Source organism: Loxodonta africana, chromosome 3, assembly GCF_030014295.1.
Source record: "Loxodonta africana isolate mLoxAfr1 chromosome 3, mLoxAfr1.hap2, whole genome shotgun sequence".
NCBI classification, from domain to species: domain Eukaryota; kingdom Metazoa; phylum Chordata; class Mammalia; order Proboscidea; family Elephantidae; genus Loxodonta; species Loxodonta africana.
In genome coordinates, this window is record NC_087344.1 from 10,545,154 (window position 1) to 10,567,809 (window position 22,656).

A 22,656-nucleotide genomic window follows, 5' to 3' on the forward strand; every position below is an offset into this window, starting at 1 on the left:
AATTTCCAAATATATGGGGCTTTTCTAGATTTCTGGTTATCTTTTTTTTTTTTTTTTTAATACTTATTTAATTCCATCGTGGTCTGAGAGCATATTCTAAAATTTCAATGTTTTTGAATTTATTGAGGCTTGTTTTATGTTCTGTGTTGAATGCTCCGTGTGAACTTAGTTTCTGTATTAGGATACAGGATCTGGTTGTATATCCAAGACTGAAATATCTATGGTTTAAAAAGAGAGAGATTTATTTCTTTAACACTTTGAACATAAGAAGTCAAGGGCTGGTGTGGCAGTTCCCTGTCAGCTCCAAGTTTTTCCATCCTCAATGTTCAACTCCCATCTGTATCCCAAAATGGCAGCTCTAGTTGCACATCCACTTACTAGCCACCGGGAAGGGGAAAGGTTAATAGAAGATGTGCCCATTCCCTTTAGTGCACACCACTTCTGATCACCCCTGTGTTGGCCTGTAAATAATTACATGGTTCCACCTAGCTGCAAAGGAGGCTGAGAAATGACTTGTGCTCAGCTTAATTGTGGGGTCTCTTTCCCAAAGAAAGAAGAGGTGAATGGATATGGAAACAATGTATAGTCTCTGTCATAGCCCCTAAACAAATTTTCTCACTTCTCCAGAGAAAAACTGTGTGTATCAAAAACTTATATAGGGGTCATCTTTTGTCAGGTCTTGTGTTCACATGGCTGAAAGGGTTTACTCAGGGGATTCTTCCCAAATGCAGAAGATCTAGTCCCAGTTGACTATCTGTGGAAAACCCTTAAGTGGTTAGCTTTAAAATATTAAATTCTCCGCTCAGTGGGAACTCCAGTGTACATTCTTAATTTTTTTTTTTTCTGCCCTTTAAGTTTCCTATAGTAAATGTTTAGCTTGCCCCCTCTAGTGCCAGCTTTCGGAAGTATGATCATCTCCTTTCTTCTTGAGTTATGTGGCCAGTGTGTGTTGCTTAGGCCATTTTTACCAACTCGTACTCAGCGGCCAGAGATGTGTGTTGGTGGTGGGGAGTGTCATCTGGTCTACCATGACTTTGGAGCATGCGGGAGATGAAATCACCAACAGTGGGTCTTCCAAAGAAGAGCTCTTCAACAAGTGTTAGACATGAGAAGTAAGCAAAGCAGGACTCACTTTCTTTATGTTTCCAGCCTATGAAACCGATAGATGCAATGAGACAAGCAAGAGAATAATTTTGGAAGCTGAAAATAACACAATGGATATTGACTGTGCCCATGCTTTCAAAGAAACCACAAGAGGTACTGTTTTTAAGATGGATTCTCTTAACCTTCAAATTCTAGGCACCATGTCTCATTTCTAGGTGACTAGAACAAGGGGTGGGGGACTGTCTTAGTGATCTAGTGTTGCTGTAACAGAAATAACACAAGTGAGTTGCTTTAAGAAGCAGATATTTATTTTCTCATGGTTTAGGATGCTAGAAGTACAAATTCAGGGTGCTGGCTCTAAAGGAAGCCTTTCACACTCTGGTGGTTCTGGGGGAAGGTCCTTTTTCCTTCCAAGCTTCTGTTTCTTGTTTCCTTTGTGATCTCAAGTGGCATGGCATCCCTCTTCTCTGATCTCTGCTTTCTCACTTGCTTGTTTAATCTCTTGTCTATCTCAAAATATATTATCTTAAGTCACATCCTACAATAATATTGTTCCTCAAAATATATTATCTTAAGTCACATCCTACAATAATATTGTTTCATTAATATAACAAAGAGAACCCGTTCTCAAAAGGGATTATAACCACAGGTATAGGGGTTAGGATTGACGACACATAGCTTTTGGGGGACACAATTCAGTCCCTAATGGGGACTCAAAGTTTTTGAAGAAGGGAGATTCTACACAATAGAATTAAAGTTCTGCCTTGACCACTGAGCAGGCAATATTAGAGATGAGCTGGAGTCTCACAAGGAGTGTGTACTCTGGGACTCACACCAATGTTCAAACAGGGATCCCTTGACACACTTCCTTAAAAGGGCTAGGTTGATGCATTTCCTGTTTCCATGTGATGGTTTGGAAACCCTGGTGGCGTAGTGGTTAAGTGCTATGGCTGCTAAACAAAGGGTTAGCAGTTCAAATCCGCTAGGCGCTCCTTGGAAATTCTGTGGGGCAGTTCTACTCTGTCCTATAGGGTTGCTGTGAGTTGGAATCAACTCGATGGCACTGGGTTTGGTTTTTTTGGTTTTTATGTTATGGTTTAAAAAGGCAGCTACTGAACTCAATGCTCAACAGGGGTAGATAATCATTGCTTTCAATACTTACTCCCTTGAGAAGTGATTTTTTTTTAACAGTTTGTTTTTTATTCCAGAAATATAAATAATTTTTTAACTGATCCTGTATATCATTAGAGGATTTCCAGGCTGTTATGATTTTTATATAATAATAAGGGCTGCCATCCCTTATTCATATATGTATTTTCTAATTTACCCCTGATTCAGAAGCTTTTTATTTATATTTAAAAGGAACTCTTATCCAACCATTGTTGTCTTTTTATCCTGGGTCCTTATTTTAAAACTTTTTCTGTATGTTCTGGGTCTTTAAAAAAAATTATTCTGGTGAAAACATGTATGACATCTCAGCAATTTCTATATGTACAATTCAGCGACATTGGTTATATTCTTCAAGTTGTATACCCCTTCCCGCTACCCTTTTCCAAATCATTCTACCACCATTAAGACAGACTCTGTGCCCCTAAGTAAAAATTCACCTGCACCCATCCCTCTCACCCCTGGTAACCACTACTAATCTTTGGTCCCCATATATTTACTTATTTATATAAGTGGCATCATACAGTACTTGTCCTTTTGTGATGGACTTATTTCTCTCAGCACGGTGTTTTCAAGGTTCATCCATGTCGTGGCATGCATCAGGATTTCTTTTCTTTTTATGACTGAGTCCCCTGAGAATTGTTTTATCATCACTCAGTTTTCCTCTATCCTACAGGTTGACAAGGTTTTTCTACAGAGACCTAGATAGTAAATTTCAGGCTGTACAGTCTCTGTTGCAAGTACTCAACCCGGTCATTGTAGTATGAAAGCAGTCATACACAATACATAAATGAGTGAGTATGACTGTGGCCCATTAAAACTTCATTTACAAAAACAGGTGACAGGCTGAATTTGACCCTCAGGCCAACCCCTGCTTTATCCCATCACTTTATTTAAGCCTTTTTACAGCACCTACTACTCTGTGATATTTTTCTAATTTATTTATTGTCCATTTTTCCAACTACAATGTCAGCTCTCTGATTGCAAGGACTCCATTTTGTTCTCTGCTGTATCTGCTATGCCTAGAACACTGCTGGCACACAGTAGATGCTCAACAAATATTGGATGAATGAATGTAAAATATTTCAGAGGAAAAGACCTGATTGCTTTGAGAGAGTGGAATACATGTCGCATTTCCTCCAGAAAATTCCCAGCTACTGACTAATTTTCACCCCCTACTGTGAGCTGAAGAATGAGGGTGGAGAAGAAAAAATCTAAAAATGACTTGATTTTAAAACTGAGTAAATAATTACAGTAATGGGATGGTGGCACACGAATAACTACAGTTTGAGAAACACTGCTTTATGCTACAGAATTCATTTGACTTCTGTGACTAACTTATACTTGCATGAAAAAGGCAGGGAGAAGAAAGGGACGGAAAGAAGACAGGGTGGGAAGAAAAAAAAGGACACAGACAGGCAGAGAGACAGTGAGAGTGAGACAAAGAGACAGGAAATGAGGGCTATAGAGACAGAGGGCTAGAGGGTCAGAGCTCCAAAGGGCTGAAGATGAGAGACAAGAAGTTGGGGTCATAGAGACAAGGATAGAGTAAGAGAGATAAAGTGATAGAGGTTCAGTGATTCAAAGGAAGAAAGGGTAGGGAGAGGAGAAAGAGAGAGTTTGAGAGCGAGAGAACAAATTAAATGGAATGGGCTATCTGCATACCTTTCCACTGAATTAGATCCCCAGAGTGAACTAAAGATGAAAGACGGGAGTGTGTGGTTTCCTCATTCCATCTGAGTTTCACCTGCCCCTCTGAGGGTAAGCTTCTTGCCTCATGACTCTGACTTGATATTTAAGGATTCATAGATATTTTCACAGCACAGTGATTTACATGTTTTGCATAGATACCTCTTATTATGTAGAGTGCATGACAACATGTATGACATAATACAAAACACTGCACTTAAAACCACAATCAGCGTATTGCAAGGGCAATTTAAGGGATTTCCAAGAGAAATTTTGACTCTGCACTAGGTTTGCCTTATGACGCTCACATAAGCTACTAGTGTACCACTTCCCCAAGCTATGTAAACCCTATAAAATGATTTCTCTTCTATGGTTGCAGGTCAGAAGGATGTTGCATTGATAGTCTACCAAACTCTTGGGGATATTGTCAATGGATCCTTTTTTAGTGGCAGGAAAAGACTGCAGGATGTGAAACTGAACTCTCTTGTCGTGAGTGGCACCAATGATTCGGAGAGAAGAATTTACCTGTCCAAACCTGTGTTCCTGACCTTGAAACATACTCAGGTGAGCAAAACCAAGGGCTGGTTGTATCCCAAGAGCCCAGCGCCAGTTGCTGTTAAGTCAACTCTGAGTCACGGCGACTCCATGTAAGTCGGAGTAAAACTGTGTTCCATAGGGTTGTCGATAGCTGATTTTTAGGAAGTAGATCATCAGATCTTTCTTCCAAAGTGCCTCTGGGTGGACTTGACCCTCCAATCTTTCAGTTAACAGTTGAGCACTTAAACTGTTCACTTGCACCACCAAGGGACTCCATTCAGGGTGCCTTAAAGGGATGAAGATGTATTTTTTTTTTTTTTTAGTAGGGAACTGAAGCCAACTCTGATGGTTCAGAGTTAAGAGAGCTGACAAGGGATGTTGAGGCACTCAGAGACTGCCACAGTGGGGAGTCATGATCACATTTAAGCCTAAAAAGGCAACAGGGGAACTAAGATTATTTAGCTGGAAGGATGGAAGAGGGATTGTCCGACTGGTGATGGAAATGTTAGTTGCCATCGAGTCAGCTCCTATGAACGGTGACCTTACGTGTAACAAAACAAAATGTCACCCAGTCCTGCACCTTTTTCGTGATCATTCGTATGTTTGAGTCCATTGTTGTGGCCACTGTGTCAGTTCATCTCATTGAGGGTTTCTCTTACCTTTGCTGGCCCTCCACTTTACTAAACATGATGTCCTTTTTTAGTGATTAGTCTTCCCTGATACTGTGCCCAAAGTAAGTCAATCAAAGTCTAGGACAATATTTTCTGATCCACAGGGTTTTCATTGGCTGAGAGGAACCCTCAATGAAGGGAATTGATACAATACCCTCAAAAATGGGCTCAAACATCACAAAGCTCATTAGATGGCACAGGACCAAACATTGTTTTGTGCTGTTATACATGGGCTCACCTCAATGGCAACTAACAACAACAATTTTCAGAAGTAGATTATCAGACCTTTATTCCTTGTCTGTCTTAGTCTGGAAGCTCCACTGAAACCTGTCTACCATGGGTGACCGTGCTGGTATTTTAAATATCGGTGGCATAGCTTCCAGTGTCATAGCAACACACAAGCCACTACTGTATGACAAAGAGACAGACGAGGGGTAGGGAAATGGAAATAACCTGGAAAAAATACCTGACGTCTCTCATCTCTTGCCCAGTGATCACCCATCAGAGTCTCTCATTGGTAAAACCCAATGGAAGCCAGTCAGCCAACAAGGAGCCTGGGTGAAACAGTTCATAAGGGTCAATCCCCAGGGCACTGAGATGAGCAGAAAAGGGCAGCATTAATGAAGAGTAAACCCCATAGCACAGGTGGTGGTGTGAAACTCTTCCCCACAAGTACTTAAGATAGTGGGATTTTCCTAATTCAGGCTCCAACCCAGTGCATCTGTGATTAACCTATAAAGCTCAAATAATAAAACCAGAAGGAGGATCACTTCTATTCTATTCTTTTTCCAGCCTGTTGGTGCAAGAACAAAACTTTTGTGTGCTTCCTGGGAAGGATCCAAGAAGGGGGGCAGCTGGTCAACGGAGGGCTGCTCTCATATGGGAAGCAACAATTCTCACACCAAATGCCAGTGCTTCCATCTGCCAAGCTTTGCTGTCCTCATGGCTGTTATATCCAAGGTACCAGGATTCATGGCTCTGTCCTGTGAACCTGACTGTGTCCAGTGAGCTGTGAAGTTATCCTCTCCATATCTTAGAAAAAGACTTTAAGGACTCCAGTACGAGTAGCTTATGTGGAAGGTGATTCCAGAAAACACCACTAGGGGGCTGAGCAAGTGAAACCCGAAAAGGATCTCTATGCAATAAAATACAGAGAGCATGATCAAATCAGTCACCTCTGTGGGCAACTGAACCTTAATTCCCTCTGGGAAGCTCTGGGAGACAGTGTAGACCACACACCTCAGAGTTGTCCTAACTGAGAAGAGAGGGAGCTGGGGTATTGATACACCATCTGTTTTCAATCATTTATTGAGAACTACATCTAGGGGATACTAATTCTCTGCCATTTTCATGGACACGGGCAGAGTGAGCTCAAGCTAAAACAGGAAAAGCACCTCCAGTATTGGGGGGTTAGATTGACAAGCCCTACGATGGTCAGGTTCAAGGGCTTCTGGAATCAAAAGTGTCTGCTACTGTGCAAGAGAGAATCACAGCTAAACCTCCCTGGTCAGACCAAAAGGAGGTAACTGGCTGTCACCAATGACAAAGAATAGCCCCTGAACTTCCCGAGTCCCAGTCAAGTCTAGGACAACTAAGGTTTCAAGAAATTTACTTAACTTCTTCCTCTACTTTTTAGCTCCCATTTACTGGATATTTACTGTATGACAGCCATAGTGTTGAACGCTTTATATGCATGGCCTCATTTTATTCATTTGACAAATATTTATGAAGTGCCTACTATTTGCCAGGCACTGTTGTAGGGATTAGGAATACAGCAGGGAATAAAACAGATAAAAATATCAGCCTACATGGAGATTACATTTGAGTGCAGTTCAGTTCAATAGGACCACCATCCACAGGTGGCTATTGGGCATTTGAAATGTGGTGAGTGGCACTGAAGAATTGTATTTCTAATTTTACTTAATTTAAACTGTTTTACATAAAAAGGCTGAAGCTGTGTAAAATCCTCATCCATTAAATGAAACTTTATTGATTTGGTAAGACCACATTACATTTTCACCACTGAAAATACAGAATCTGTTTTGAGATGACCCTGGTGGTGTAGTAGTTAAAAGCTATGGCTGCGAAACAAAAGGTCAGCAGTTTGAATCCACCAGGTACTCCTTGGAAACCATGTGGGGCACTTCTACTGTCTTATAGGGTAACCATGAGTCAAAATCGACTCAACTGCAATGGGTAAGATTAAAATATGTATAGTGTTTCAAAGGTTTAATATAAAAAACAATATAAAATATTTCATTAATAATTATTTTGTATTCATTACACATTGAACTGATTTTTTTTAAATTGTGGTATAAATATACACACCAAAACATTCACCAGTTCAAACAACTTCAACATGTAAAATTTAGTGATGTTGATTACTTTCTTTACGTTGTGCAGCCAACATCACTGTCCTTTTCTGAATCATTCCACCACCATTAGCTGAAATTCAATTCCCCCTAGAAAAGATTCCTTGTATTCCCCTCCTTCCTGCCCCTGGTAAGCACTCATAATCTTTGATTTCTATTGTTATCGTTAGGTGCCATCGAGTTCATTCTGACTCATAGTGACCCTATGTACAACGCAATGAAACGCTGCCCTGTTAGTCGTTATGCTTGAGCCCATTGTTGCAGTCACTGTGTTAATCGATCTTATTGAGGGTCTTGCTCTTTTTCACTGACCCTCTACTTTACTAGGCATGATATCCTTCTACAGAGACTGGTCCCTCCTGATAACATGTGCAAAGTATGTGAGATGAAGTCTCACCATTCTTGCTTCTAAGGAGCATTCTGTTTGTACTTCTTCCAAGACAGATTTGTTCGTTCTTTTGGCCGTTCGTGGTGTATTCAATATTCTTTCCCAATACCATAGTTCAAAGGCATTGCCTTAGTCAACTAGTGCTTCTACACCAGAAATACCAGAAGTAGATGGCTTCTGGTATTTCTGGTGCAGAAGCACTAGTTGAGAAATTTATTCTCTCACAGTCTAGTAGACTACGAGTCCAAATTCAGGGCATCAGCTCCAGGGGAAGGCTTTCTCTGTTGGCTCTGGAGGAAGGTCCTTGTCATCAGCCTTCCCATGGCCTAAGAGCTTCTCTGGGCAGGAACCTGGGGTCCAGTGAATGGGCTCTGCTCCCTGTGCTGCTTCCTTTGTGGTATGAGGTCCCCCATTCTCTGCTTGCTTCCCTTTCATCTCTTGTAAGACAAAAGGTGGTGCGGGCCACACCCCAGGGAAACTCCCTTTGCCTTGGATCTGGAATGTGACGTGAACAAGGGTTTACATCTCACCTTAATCCTCTTTAACCACAGGCAGAGATTCTGATTTATAACACCTAGGAAAATCACAAAATGGAGGACAACCACACAAGACTGGGAATCATGGCCTAACCAAGTTGACACATATTTTTGGGGGACACATTTCAATCCATGACAGGCATCAATTCTCCTTTGGTCTTCCTTACTAATTGTCCCGCTTTCACATATGTATGAGGTGATTGAAAATACCATGAATTGGGTCAGGTGCACCTTATCCCTCAAAGTGATATCTTTGCTTTTTAACAGTTTATAGAGGTGTTTTGCAACAGATTTGCCCAATGCAATGCATCTTTTATTTCTTGACTGCTGCTACCATGGGTGTTGATTGTGAATCCAAGTAAAATGAAATCCTTGACAACTTCAATCTTTTCCCTGTTTATCTTGCTATTGCTTATTGGTCCAGTTGTGAGGATTTTTGTTTTCTTTACGCCGAGGTGTAATCCATAGTGAAGGCTGTGGTCTTTGATCTTTATCAGTAATTGCTTCAAGTCCTCTTCACGTTAAGCAAGAGAGGCTGTGTTATCTGTATATAGCAGGTTGTTAATACTTAGGGGGAATTGAGTTTCAGTTAATGGTTGTGGGATGTTGCAGAAAACGGTAATGATGACTGCTTGTTGGTCTAAGTACAGCTTCCTCCGGAGCACAATTAAGTGCTCTGAAATTCCCATTCTTTGCAATGTTATCCATAATTTGTTAGGATCCACACAGTGGAATGCCTTTGTGTAGCCACTCGACACAGGTAAACATCTTTCTGGAATACTCTGCTTTCAGCCAGGATCCAACTGACGTCAGCAATGATATCCCTCATCCTATGTCCTCTTCTGAATCTGGGTTGAATTTCTGGCATTTCTCTGTTGATATACTGTTGCAGCTGCTTTTGAATGATCTTCAGCAGAATTTTACTTGTATGTGATATTAATGATATTGTTCGGTAATTTCCATATTCTCCTGGATCACCTTTCTTTGGAATGGGTACAAATATGGATTCCTTCCAGTCAGTTGACCAGGTAGCTGTCTTCTAAATTTCATGGCATAGACGAGTGAACAATCCAGCGCTGCATCCATTTGTTGAAACATCTCAGTTGATATTCTGTCAATTCCTGGAGCTTTGTTTTTTGCCAGCACCTTCAATGCAGCTTGGACTTCTTTCTTCAGTACCATTGGCTCTTGATCATATGCTACCTCCTGAAATGGTTAAACTTCAACCAATTCTTTTTGGTACAGTGTCTCTGTGTATTCCTTCCATCTTCTTTTGATGCTTCCTGCATCGTTTAATATTTTGCCCATGGAAACCTTCAAAATTCCGACCGAAGGCTTGAATTTTTTCTTCAGTTCTTTTAGCTTGAGAAATGCCAAGCATCTTCTTCCCTTTTGGTTTTCTAACTCCAGCCATTTGTACATCATTATAGTACTTTGTTTTCTTGAGTTGCCCTTTGAAATCTTCTGTTTAGCTCTTTTACTTCATCATTTTTTCAGTTCTCTTTAGCAATTCAATCTTTAAGAGCAAATTTCAGAGTCTCTTCTGACATCCATTTTGGTCTTTTCTTCCTTCCCCGTCATTTTAATGACCTCTTGCTTTCTTCATGTCTGATTTCCTTGATGTCATTCCACACTCATCTGGTCTTCGGTCATTAGTGTTCAATGCATCAAATCTATTCTTGAGATGGTCTCTAAATTCAGGGGGATACACTCAAGGTCGTACCCAAGTAGGATAGTCTGACAGATGCATGGGGTTGATTTCTACCTTTGCCCATTTCATACAAGTGAGATAATTCAGTATTAGTCCTTTTATGACTGACTGACTTCACTCAACATGCTTTCAAGTTGCATCCACGTTGTGGCATGTATCAGGACTTCATTTCTCTTTATGGCTGAGTACTATTCCGTTGTATAGATGGACTATATTGTGTTTATCATTCATCTGTTGATGGACAATTCAGTTGTTTCTGTCTTTAGGCTATTGTGAACAGAGTGGCAGTGAAAATTGATGTACAGATTTTGAACTAATAATGTTTTGAACATATTAACCCACCCAACCCAGTGCCGTTGAGTTGGATTAGGTTATATAAAATATACTAGGACATTAATTTCTCCTGTTGCTTTTTACATTATTTGTTAATGTGGCTACTTGAAATTTTAATTTACCTGTGTGGGTCATGTGATATTTCTATTGGACAGCTCTAGTCTATGTTTTCAGTTTTTCAACAGCCTTGCCTGGTTGTTGCTATTAGGTACCATTGAGTCAATTTCTACTCATATCAACCCCATGAGACAGAGGGAAGCTGCCCCATAGGGTTTTCTGGGCTGTAATCTTTATGGGAGCAAATTGCCAGGTTTTTCTCCCAAGGAGCCACTGGGTTCGTTTAAACCACCAACCTCTATGGTTAGCAGCCAAGCACTTAACTGTTGTGTCATCATTATTTTCCTCATTTTGGAGATGGGAACACCAAGTCTCAGAGAGGTTAAGTAACTTGTTCAAGGGATCCTTGAGCTGGGAACCCCATCTGACTCCCTATCAGAGCCATAACTGCTGAACTGAGATATGTAACAGATTCCTCCTATCATGTTTCACAGGCAGATCCAGTGCTGGCTGTGATCACCAGCATGGGGCTGAGCCTCTCTCTGTTGTGCCTCCTCCTGGCAGCCCTCACCTTCCTTCTGTGCCGGCCCATCCAGAACACCAGCACCTCGCTCCACCTGCAGCTCTCACTCTGCCTCTTCCTGGCCCACCTGCTATTCCTAGTGGGGATTGATAAAACTGAGCCTGAGGTAGGATTTCTCAACCAGTTTACCTCCTTGTCATAATCAAATCTCAACATCTTGGCCTGAGAAAAGATGGGGGACAGAGGCAAGAATCAGGAGTGAGTGTGTAAGGGGTAAAGCAGGGCTCCCCATTTCAGCTATGCTCCTGTTTAACTTTGAACAAGACTCGTACTTCCCGAGAGTCTATTTAGCAAAGTGACTGAGAGTCAGGCTGATGGTATTAGATGGGGTAACATTAGCTGCTATAACAAATAAACTCCAAAATGTCAGTGGCTTAGTGCACTAATACCAAATCAGTTGCTGTCAAGTTGATTTCCACATAGGACAACCCCATGTGTTTCAAAGTATAAATATGCTCCTTAAGGTTTTCAGTGACTGTGATCGTACAGAATTAGATCACCAGGCCTTTTGTCTGAGGCACTTCTAGGTGAATTTGTACTGCTAACCTTTTTGTTAATAGCCAAGTGCTCAATAATTGCACCACTCAGGGACTCCCCTTAGAGAAATAGTAATTTTTTTACTTTTTTATCAGTTATCTTCCATCCTCAGGCTAATGGAGGCTTTACCAAGGTTACCCTAGAGCCCTTTCCTTTTGGACCAAGTGGATGGGAAAAAAGGCATGGTGAAGTGTTATGAGGGAGCTGTATATGGGCTTATCTCTCACATTCTATTGGCTAAAACTCAGCCATATAGTCATACCAAGCTGTAGTGGAGGCTGGGAAATGTAATCCCTGGCTGGGCAGTGATGTCCTAGCAACAACCGTATACTGGGGAACGGGAGATTGTAGTTTTTGTTGTTGCTAGCTGCTGTCCAGTTGGTCCCCAACCCATAGCAACCCCATGCACAGCAGAATAAACACTGTCCAGCCCTGAACCATCCTTATAATCAGTACCAGATTGGACCGTTGTGATCTGCAGGTTTTTCATTCGCTGTTTTTTGGAAGTCAGTAGGCAGGCCTTTCTTCTTTGTCCCCCTTAGTCTGGAAGCTCCACTGATACCTGTTTAGTGTCATAGCAACATGCAAGCCTGTACCGATAGGTGCTGATGGCTGTGCATGAGATGCCTCGGCTGAGATTCTAACCCCGGTCTCCCACATGGGAGGTGAGAATTCTACCACTGAACCACCAGTGCCCTCTCGGCAATGACAGCAGGCTTGGATTTTTCTTTTTTTAACAGAGAGTGGCTTTGCCACTCTGATCTGCACTTGAATCTTAACTTTGCACTTAAAAAATTACGGTGCCATAGAGTCGATTTTGACTCCTGGTAGCCCCATGTGTGTCAGAGTCAAACTGTTCATCTTACTTGCTATATAACCTTGGTGAAATGACTTCTCCTTTCTAAATTTCCTGTGTAAAACAGGGACCTAGTCATAAGGCTCCTAAAAGGACTTAGCAAGATAAAACATATAAAGAACATGGATTAAAGTGAAAAATGTTCATTTTTATCTTCATCGTGATCACGATCACCAATATTTCCAGGAAGAATTAGAACTACGTGCACTCCAAAACTCCTCTGAGCCCTAAAAGACTACGATTCCCCAGCCAGAATATTATGAAAACACTGGCTTCCCCCCTGGGATGCAGCATAAAAACTCTGTTGCTGTTGAGTCAACTCTGACTCATGGTGACCCCAACTCATAGCAACCCCACTTGTGTCTGTAGAACTGTGTGTGTATCAAACACTATGTGGCCTTCAAAGCATAAGAAAGTGGAGGTAAGTTGGAGCGAGATGAAGCTAGCAGCAGAGAGAAGAGTGATGATAAGAGATAATGAAAACATGAACCAAGGAAGAGGAAGTGGGTCTGATTTAAAAAATGTTTGTGAAGTGGAATCAGCTGGACTTGGGGCCCAAGTGAAGGTGGAAGTGGTGGGTATGGGAGAAAGCAGACATAAGGGTGATGCTGAGGTTTCTAGTTTGGGAGACTGTGTATAGAGGGTTGGTGATGTCATTAACCAAGCTAGAGAGGAGGAACAGGATTGGGACAGAAGAGATGATGAATTCAAGTTTAAATCTGCTAAACTGGAGGTGCTTATCAGACGCTTGAGTGGAGACAGCCAACAGACCATTGGAAATAAGAGTTTGGAATCAGGGTATAGTATGGATTAAATGGTGTTCTCCCAAAATATGTAGTGGAATCATATCCCCTACACCTGTGAATGCAATCCCATTTGGGAATAGGGTTTTCTTTGTTATATCAATGAGGCCATATCAGTGTAGTTGTTGTTAGTTGCCCTCAAGTTTTCTGACTCATGGTGACCCCAAGTGTGCAGAGTAGAACTGTGCTTCATAGGGTTCTCCATTTCTGAGTGATACAGAGAGCAGCATAGACGCAGAGACAAGTAAGCACAAATGGGGGAGATAGATGCCACATGAAGTTTACCAAGGAACCGAGGAACACTGGGGCTAGAGAAGGTGAGATAAGAATCTACCCCCAGAGGCAATAGAGCCTTCCCCTATAGCCAGCACCCTGAATTTAGACTTCTAGCCTCCTAAACTGTGAGAAAATAAATTTCAGTTCCTTAAAGCCATCCACTTGTATTTCTGTTATAGCAGCAAGAGGAAATTAACACATACAGACCCTATAGGACAAAATAGAACTACCCCGGAAGGTTTCCAGGCTGTGATCTTTATGGAAGCAGACAGCCTCATCTTTCTCCTGCAGAGTGGCAGGTGGTGAATCATTGACCTTTCAGTTAGCAGCCGAGCACTTAATATCTGCTTCACTCTCTCAATTCTCCCTCTGTCCAGCTGCTGTGCTCTGTCATCGCTGGGGCGCTGCACTACCTCTACCTGGCCTCCTTCACCTGGATGCTCCTGGAAGGCCTGCACCTCTTCCTCACTGTCAGGAACCTCAAGGTGGCCAACTACACCAGCCCAGGCAGATTCAAGAAGAGGTTCATGTACTCCTTTGGCTACGGGATCCCAGCTGTGATCGTGGCTGTGTCTGCATGCATTGGACACAAAAATTACGGGACAGATACTCAGTAAGCATGACGTGTGTGTTTATGGTGGAAGTGTGTCCATAGCAAGATACCAAAACCAAACTCATTGCCATCACATAGTTCTGACTTGTAACAACCCAATGAGTGACTGAATAGAACTGTTCCATAGGGTTTTCTTGGCTGTAATCTTAATGGAGCAGATGGCCAGGCCTTTCTTCTGCAGTGCATCTGGGTGAGTTTGGACCACCCACCCTTCAGATAGTAATTGAGTGCTTAACTGTTACATGATCTAAAATAAAAAAAAATAATAATAGTCCATTTTCCAACTGTTAGTTATATATCAAACTAGTTCTTCCTTAAGCCTGAAGTCAATGTTCTCTTATAAATCCCTGTTGTTGTGGTTAGGTGCCATCCAGTCAGTTCTGACTCATAAAGAAAAATAGCGACCCTATAAATGAAACATTGCCTGGTTCTGTGACATTCTCAAAATTGTTGTTTTGCTTGAGCCCATTGTTCTAGCCACAGTGTCAGTTCATCTCCTTGAGGGTCTCCTTCTTTTTCACTGACCTCTCTTTTACCAAGCATGGTGTCCCTCTCCAGGGGCTGATCCCTCCTGATAACATGTCCAAAGTATGTGAGACCTAGTCTTCCCATCCTTGCTTCTAAGAAACACTCTGGTTGTACTTCTGCCAAGGCAGCTTTGTTCATTCTTTTGGCAGTCAATGGAATATTCAATATGGTCCACCAACACTACAGTCCAAAGGCATCAGTTCTTCTCAGGCGTTCCTTATTCATCGTTCAGCTTTCACATGCATATGAGGTAATTGAAAACACTGTGGCTTGGGTCAGGCCCTGTTTAGTCGTGAAAGTGATGTCCTTGCTTTTCAACACTTTAAAGAGGTCTTTTGCAGCAGATTTGCCCAATACAATGAGTCTTTTGACTTATTGACTACTACTTCGAAAGACCACTTTCAAAGACCACAGCCTTCAGTATGAATTGCACCTCAACATAAAGAAAACTAAAATCCTCACAACTGGACCAATAAGCAACATCATGATAAACAGAGAAAAGACTGAAGTTGTCAAGGATTTCATTTTACTTGGATCCACAATCAACAGCCATGGAAGCAGCCGTCAAGAAATGAAAAGATGCATTGCATTGGGTAAATCTGCTGCAAAGGACCTCTTTAAAGTGTTGAAGAGCAAAGATTTCACCTCGAAGACTAAGGTGCTCCTGACCCAAGCCATGATATTTTCAATCGCATCACATGCGTATGAAAGCTGGACAATGAAGAAGGAAGACCGAAGAAGAATTTGCACCTTTGAATTGTGGTGTTGGTGAAGAATATCGAATATACCATGGACTGCTAAAGAAACGAACCAATCTGTCTTAGCAGAAGTACAGCCAGAATGCTTCTTAGAGGGAAGGAAGGCGAAACTGCGTCTTACATACTTTGGACATGTTGTCAGGAGGGATCAGTCCCTGGAAAAGGACATTGTGCTTGTCAGAGTACAGAGTCAACAGAGAAAAGGAAGACCCTCAACGAGGTGGATTGACACAGTGGCTGCAACAATGAGCTCAAGCACAACAACGATTGTAAGCATGGCTCAGGACCAGGCAGTGTTTCGTTCTGTTGTGCACAGGGTCGCTATGAGTCGGAACTGACTCGACGGCACCTAACAACAGCAACAACAACACTTCCACGAGTGTTGATTGTGGATCCAAGTAAAATGAAATCCTCGACAACTTCAATCTTTTCTCCATTTAACATGATGTTGTTTATTGGTCCAGTTGTGAGGGTTTTTGTTTTCTTTATGTTGAGGTTTAATCCATACTGAAGGCTGTGGTCTTTGATCTTCATCAGCAAGTGCTTCAAGTCCTCTTCACTTTCAGCAAGCAAGGTTGTGTTATCTGCATAATGCAGGTTGTTAATGAGTCTTCCATCAATCCTGACGCCCCGTTCTTCCTCATATAGTCCAGCTTCTTGGATTATTTGCTGAGCATACAGATTCAATAGGTATGGTGAAAAGATACAACCTTGATGTGTACCTCTCCTGACTTGAAACCACGCAGTACCCCCTTGTTCTGTCCAAACAACTGCCTCTTGATCTATGTAAAAGTTCCTCATGAGCACACTTAAAGTGCTCTGGAATTCCCATTCTTCGCAATGTTATCCATAATTTGTTATGATCCACACAGTCGAATGCCTTTGCATAGTCAGTAAAACACTGGTAAACATCCTTCTGTTATTCTCTGCTTTCAGCCAGGATCCATCTGACATCAGCAATGATATTCCTGGTTCCACGTCCTCTTCTGAAACCAGCCTGAATTTCTGGCAGTTCCCTGTCGGTATACTGCTGCAGCTGTTTTTGAATGATCTTTAGCAAAATTTTGCTTGCGTGTGATATTAATGATATTGTTCTATAATATCCACATTCGGTTGGATCACCTTTCTTGGCAATAGGAATAAATACGGATCTCTTCCAGTCAGTTGGCCAGGAAGCTGTCTTCCATATTTCTTGGCATAGACGAGTGAGCATCTCCAGCGCTGCATGTGTTTGTTGAAACATCTCAATTGATATTCCTTCAATTCCTGGAGCCTTGTTTTCCGCCAATGCCTTCAGAGCAGCTTGGACTTCTTCCTCCAGTACCATTTGTTCCTGATCATATGCCACCTCTTGAAATGGTTGAACGTCGACTAATTCTTTTTGGTATAATGACTTTGTGTATTCTTTCCATCTTATTTTGATGTTTCCTGCGTCATTTAATATTTTCCCCATAGAGTCCTTCACTATTGCAACTTGAGGCTTGAATTTTTTCTTCAATTCTTTCATCTTGAGAAATGCTGAGAGTGTTCTTCCCTTTTGGTTTTCCATCTCCAGCTCTTTGCACATGCCATTATAATACTTTGTCTTCTCGAGCCACCCTTTGAAATCTTCTGTTCAGTTCTTTTACTTCAGCAGTTCTTCCTTTTGCTTTACCTGTTCGATGCTCAAGAGCAAGTTTCAGAGTCTCCTCCAACATCCATCTTAGTCTTTTCTTTCTTTCCTGTCTTTTCAATGACCTCCTGCTTTCTTCATGGATGATGTCCTTCCACAACTTGTCTGGTCTTCGGTCACTAGTGTTCAATGCATCGAATCTATTTTTCAGATGGTCTCTAAATTCAGGTGGGATATACTCAAGGTCATATTTTGGCTCTTGTGGACTTGCTCGGATTTTCTTCAGTTACAGCTTGAACTTGCATAGGATCAATTGATGGTCTGTTCCACAGTCAGCCCCTGGCCTTGTCCTGACTGATAATATTGAGATTTTTATTAGCTGCTGCAGTCTGAAATTGAGCAAACATGCAATTAAGATGCATTGATAATTACTGGCAATTGGAATGTGAAAGTTGGAAACAAAGAAGAAGGATCAGTAGTTGGAAAATATGGCCTTGGTGATAGAAACCATGCTGGAGATAGAATAATAGAATTTTGCAAGACCAACAACTTCTTCATTGCAAATACCTTCTTTCACCAACATAAACGGCGACTATGGACCTCACCAGATGGAACACACAGAAATCAGATTGACTACATCTGTGGAAAGAGACAATAAATAAAAATTACCTTTGATAATTTGGTGAACGCAAGAGGCTCTTCTCCCAGATAAACATAAACAAACAAACCAACAAACAAAAACCCAAACCCATTGTCACTGAGGCAATTCTGACTGATTATGACACCATATGTTATGGAGTAGAACTGAACTCCATAGTATTTTCTTAGCTGTAATATTTACAGAAAGGAGCCTTCATGGCATAACAGTTAAGCACTTGGATGCTAACCAAAAGGTTGGTGGTTTAAATCCACCCACTGACTGTGTGGGAGATACACCAGTGATCTGCTCCAAAAAAATAAATACTACAGCCTAGAAAACCCTACAGAGCAGTTCTACTTCTTCCCATGGGGTCACTATAAGTCAGAATCTACTCCACGGGACCGAACAACAGCAACAACAACAACATTTATGAAGCAGATCACCAGGGCTTTCTTTACAGCACAGCTAGGTGTGCTCAAACAGCCAATCTTAGAATTAGTAGCCAAATTTATGTATGTACATAATTTTGAATACAAGTCCAGGAAATTCAAGGGCACATAAAGCAAATCCATGTCCCCACATTAAGAACCTGGGAGCTACATGTTCTGTATGATTCTGAAAGAGTAGGTTGAATAGCTTGAGGTTGACCTCCAAAATATAAACAATAACAATAATGATGACAACTCCAGAAAACCTCCAACGCACGAGGACAGTGCTTCACATAGGCAGTAACTCATATCATTATCCCATGATCCTAGGAAGCTGGCACAGGACTCAGTCCATCAGTTTGCATCTGTTTGTTGAAGCATCCCAACTGGTATTCCAACAATTCCTGGAGCCTTGTTTTTCACCAGTGCCTTCGGTGCAGCTTGGATCTCTGCCTTCAGTACCATTGGTTCTTGATCATATGCTATGTCATGGATTGAATTGTGTCCCCCCAAAATATATGTATCAATTTGGCTAGGCCATGATTCCTAGTATTGTGTGATTGTACACCATTTCGTCATCTGATGTGATTTTCCTATGTGTTGTAAATTCTGTCTCTATGATGTTAATGTGGCAGGACTCAGTCTACAAGTTTGGACTGTGTCTTGAGCCATTCTCTTTTGAGACATAGAAGAGAGAAACAAGCAGAGAGACAGGAAGACCTCATACCACCAAAAAAGCAGCACTGGTAGCAGAGTGCATCCTTTGGACCGGGGGTTGCTGCACAGAGAAGCTCCTAGTCCAAGGGACAAGTGATGGGAAGGACCTTCCTCCAGAGCCAATAGAGAAAGCCTTCCCCTGGAGCTGATGCCCTGAATTTGGACTTCTAGCCTACCAGACTGTGAGAAAATAAATTTATCTTTGTTAAAAGCATCCATTTGTGGTATTTATGTTACAGGAGTACTAGATAACTAAGACATGCTACCTCCTAAAATGGTTGAATGTCAACCAATTCTTTTTGTTACAGTGATTCTATGTATTCCTTCCATCTTCTTTTGATTCTACCTGCCTCATTTAATTTTTTCCCAGTAGAATCCTTCAGAATTGCAACTCGAGGCTTGAATTTTTTCTTCAGTTGTTTCAGCTTGAGAAATGATAAACGTGTTCTTCCCTTTTGGTTTTCAATCTCCAGGTCTTTGCACATTTCATAACACTTTGTCTCCTATAGCCACCCTTTGAAATCTTCTGTTCATCTCTTTTACATCACCATTTCATCCTTTTCTTCAGCTACTTGATGTTCAAGAGCAAGTTTCAGAGTCTGTTCTGACATCCATTTTGGCCTTTTCTTTCTTTTGTGTCTTTTTAATGACCTCTTGCTTTCTTCATGTATGATGTCCTTGAAGTCATTCCACAACTCATCCAATTTTCAGTCATTAGTGTTCAGAGCATCAAATCTATTGGTCTATAAATTCAAGAAGGATATACTCAAAGTCATGCTTTTGCTTTAGTGGACTTGTTCTTATTTTGTTCAACTTCAGCTTGAACATGGATATGAGCAATTGATGGTGTGTTCCACAGTCCCCCTTGGCCTTGTTGTAACTGATGATATTGAGCTTTTCCATCGTCTCTTTCTAAAGATATAGTTGATTTGATTCCTGTGCATCCCATCTGGCAAGGTCCACATGTATGTCGTTGTTGTTAGGTGTGGTCACATTGCTTCTGGCTCATAGTGTACAACAGAATGAAACACTGCCATGTCCTGTGCCATTCTCACAATCATGCTTGAGGCCGTTGAACTTAACGTTCAAGAGCAAGTTTCAAGTGTATAGTCGCTGTTTATGTTGTTGAGAAAAGGTATGTACAATGAAGAAGTCATTGATCTTGCAAAACTCTATCATGTGATTTCTGGCGTTGTTTCTATCACCAGGCTAGGTTTCCCAACTACCAAAACTTGTTTCCAACTTTCACATTGCAATTGCCAGTAATTTTTAATGCATCTCGATTGCATGTTTGGTCAATTTTAGACTGCTGAAGTTGGTAAAAATCTTCAATTTCATCTTTGGCCTTAGTGGTTGGTATGTAAATTTGAATAATAGTCATATTAACTGGTGTTTCTTGTAGGCATATAGATACTAACCTATCACTGACAGCATTGCACTTCAGCATACATATTGAAATGTTATTTTCGATGATGTATGTAATTCCATTCCTCTTCAAGTTATCATTCCTGGCATCGTAGACCATATGACATTCAAAATGGGCAAAACCAGTCCATTTCAGTTCACTAATGCCTAGGATATTGATGTTTATGTGTTCCATTTCATTTTTTTTTTTTAATAAATTTTATTAAGCTTCAAGTGAACGTTTACAAATCCAATCAGTCTGTCACATATAAGTTTACATACATCTCACTCCCTACTCCCACTTGCTCTCCCCCTCTTGAGTCAGCCCTTTCAGTCTCTCCTTTCTTGACAATTTTGCCGGCTTCCCTCTCTCTCTATCCTCCCATCCCCCCTCCAGACAAGAGTTGCCAACACACTCTCAAGTGTCCACCTGACATAATTAGCTCACTCTTCATCAGCGTCTCCCTCCCACCCGCTGACCAGTCCCTTTCATTTCTGATGAGTTGTCTTCGGGGATGGTTCCTGTCCTGTGTCAACTGAAGGTCTGGGGAGCATGGCCACCGGGATTCCTCCAGTCTCAGTCAGACCATTAAGTTTGGTCTTTTTATGAGAATTTGGGGTCTGCATCCAACTGATCTCCTGCTCCCTCAGGGGTCCTCTGCTGTGCTCCCTGTCAGGGCAGTCATCGATTGTGGCCGGGCACCAACTAGTTCTTCTGGTCTCAGGATGATGTAGGTCTCTGGTTCATGTGGCCCTTTCTGTCTCTTGGGCTCTTAGTTGTCGTGTGGCCTTGGTGTTCTTCATTTTCCTTTGCTCCAGGTGGGTTGAGACCAATTGCTGCATCTTAGATGGCCGCTTATTAGCATTTAAGACCCCAGACGCCACATTTCAAAGTGGGATGCAGAATGATTTCATAATAGAATTATTTTGCCAATTGACTTAGAAGTCCCCGCAAACCATGTTCCCCAGACCCCCGCGCTTGCTCCGCTGACCTTTGAAGCATTCATTTTATCCCGGAAACTTCTTTGCTTTTGGTCCAGTCCAATTGAGCTGACCTTCCATGTATTGAGTGTTGTCTTTCCCTTCACCTAAAGCAGTTCTTATCTACTGATTAATCAATAAAAAACCCTCTCCCACCCTCCCTCCCTCCCCCCCTCGTAACCACAAAAGTATGTGTTCTTCTCAGGTTTACTATTTCTCAAGATCTTATAATAGTGGTCTTATACAATATTTGTCCTTTTGCCTCTGACTCATTTCGCTCAGCATAATGCCTTCCAGGTTCCTCCATGTTATGAAATGTTTCAGAGATTCGTCACTGTTCTTTATCGATGCGTAGTATTCCATTGTGTGAATATACCACAATTTATTTACCCATTCATCCATTGATGGACACCTTGGTTGCTTCCAACTTTTTGCTATTGTAAACAGAGCTGCAATAAACATGGGTGTGCATGTATCTGTTTGTATGAAGGCTCTTGTATCTCTAGGGTATCTTCCTAGGAGTGGGATTTCTGGGTTGCATGGTAGTTCTAACTGTTTAAGATAACGCCAGATGGATTTCCAAAGTGGTTGTACCATTTTACATTCCCACCAGCAGTGTATGAGAGTTCCAATCTCTCCGCAGCCTCTCCAACATTTATTATTTTGTGTTTTTTGGATTAATGCTAGCCTTGCTGGTGTGAGATGGAATCTCATCGTAGTTTTAATTTGCATTTCTCTAATGGCTAATGATCAAGAGCATTTTCTCATGTATCTGTTGGCTGCCTGAATATCTTCTTTAGTGAAATGTGTGTTCATATCCTTTGCCCACTTCTTGATTGGGTTGTTTGTCTTTTTGTGGTTGAGTTTTGACAGAATCATGTAGATTTTAGAGATCAGGCGCTGGTCGGAGATGTCATAGCTGAAAATTCTTTCCCAGTCTGTAGGTGGTCTTTTTACTCTTTTGGAGAAGTCTTTAGATGAGCATAGGTGTTTGATTTTTAGGAGCTCCCAGTTATCGGGTTTCTCTTCATCATTTTTGGTAATGTTTTGTATTCTGTTTATACCTTGTATTAGGGCTCCTAGGGTTGTCCCAATTTTTTCTTCCATGATCTTTATCGTTTTAGTCTTTCTGTTTAGGTCTTTGATCCAGTTGGAGTTAGTTTTTGTGCATGGTGTGAGGTATGGGTCCTGTTTCATTTTTTGGCAAATGGATATCCAGTTATGCCAGCACCATTTGTTAAAAAGGCTATCTTTTCCCCAGTTAATTGACACTGGTCCTTTGTCAAATATCAGCTGCTCATACGTGGATGGATCTATGTCTGGGTTCTCAATTCTGTTCCACTGGTCTATGTGCC

The 22,656-nt window shown here is 41.5% G+C and overlaps 2 protein-coding genes across 29 annotated transcripts in view; one reads left to right on the forward strand and one right to left on the reverse strand.

Moving 5' to 3' along the window:
- The window catches only part of LOC100665835 (adhesion G protein-coupled receptor E4-like), a 152,672-nt gene that overhangs the window by 79,029 nt on the left and 50,987 nt on the right, over positions 1 to 22,656 (forward strand). For 11 of the 12 annotated variants that reach the window (XM_064280430.1, XM_023540441.2, XM_064280433.1 and 8 more), the window contains 5 exons: positions 1,150 to 1,257; positions 4,340 to 4,524; positions 5,961 to 6,128; positions 11,060 to 11,254; positions 13,998 to 14,233. In XM_064280430.1, the coding sequence (XP_064136500.1) occupies positions 1,150 to 1,257; positions 4,340 to 4,524; positions 5,961 to 6,128; positions 11,060 to 11,254; positions 13,998 to 14,233 (892 nt within the window). The remainder of the gene's footprint in view (positions 1 to 1,149; positions 1,258 to 4,339; positions 4,525 to 5,960; positions 6,129 to 11,059; positions 11,255 to 13,997; positions 14,234 to 22,656) is intronic. The other variant, XM_064280435.1, reaches the window with a different exon arrangement.
- LOC111748359 (uncharacterized) overlaps positions 42 to 22,656 on the reverse strand; it is a 138,057-nt gene continuing 115,442 nt past the window's right edge. For 16 of the 17 annotated variants that reach the window (XR_010321188.1, XR_010321189.1, XR_010321185.1 and 13 more), the window contains one exon: positions 42 to 17,770. Coding sequence is in view for 2 of the 17 variants with exons in the window: in XM_064280439.1 (XP_064136509.1) it covers positions 17,733 to 17,770 (38 nt within the window). In the remaining 15 variants the exon portion in view is untranslated. The remainder of the gene's footprint in view (positions 17,771 to 22,656) is intronic. The other variant, XM_064280440.1, reaches the window with a different exon arrangement.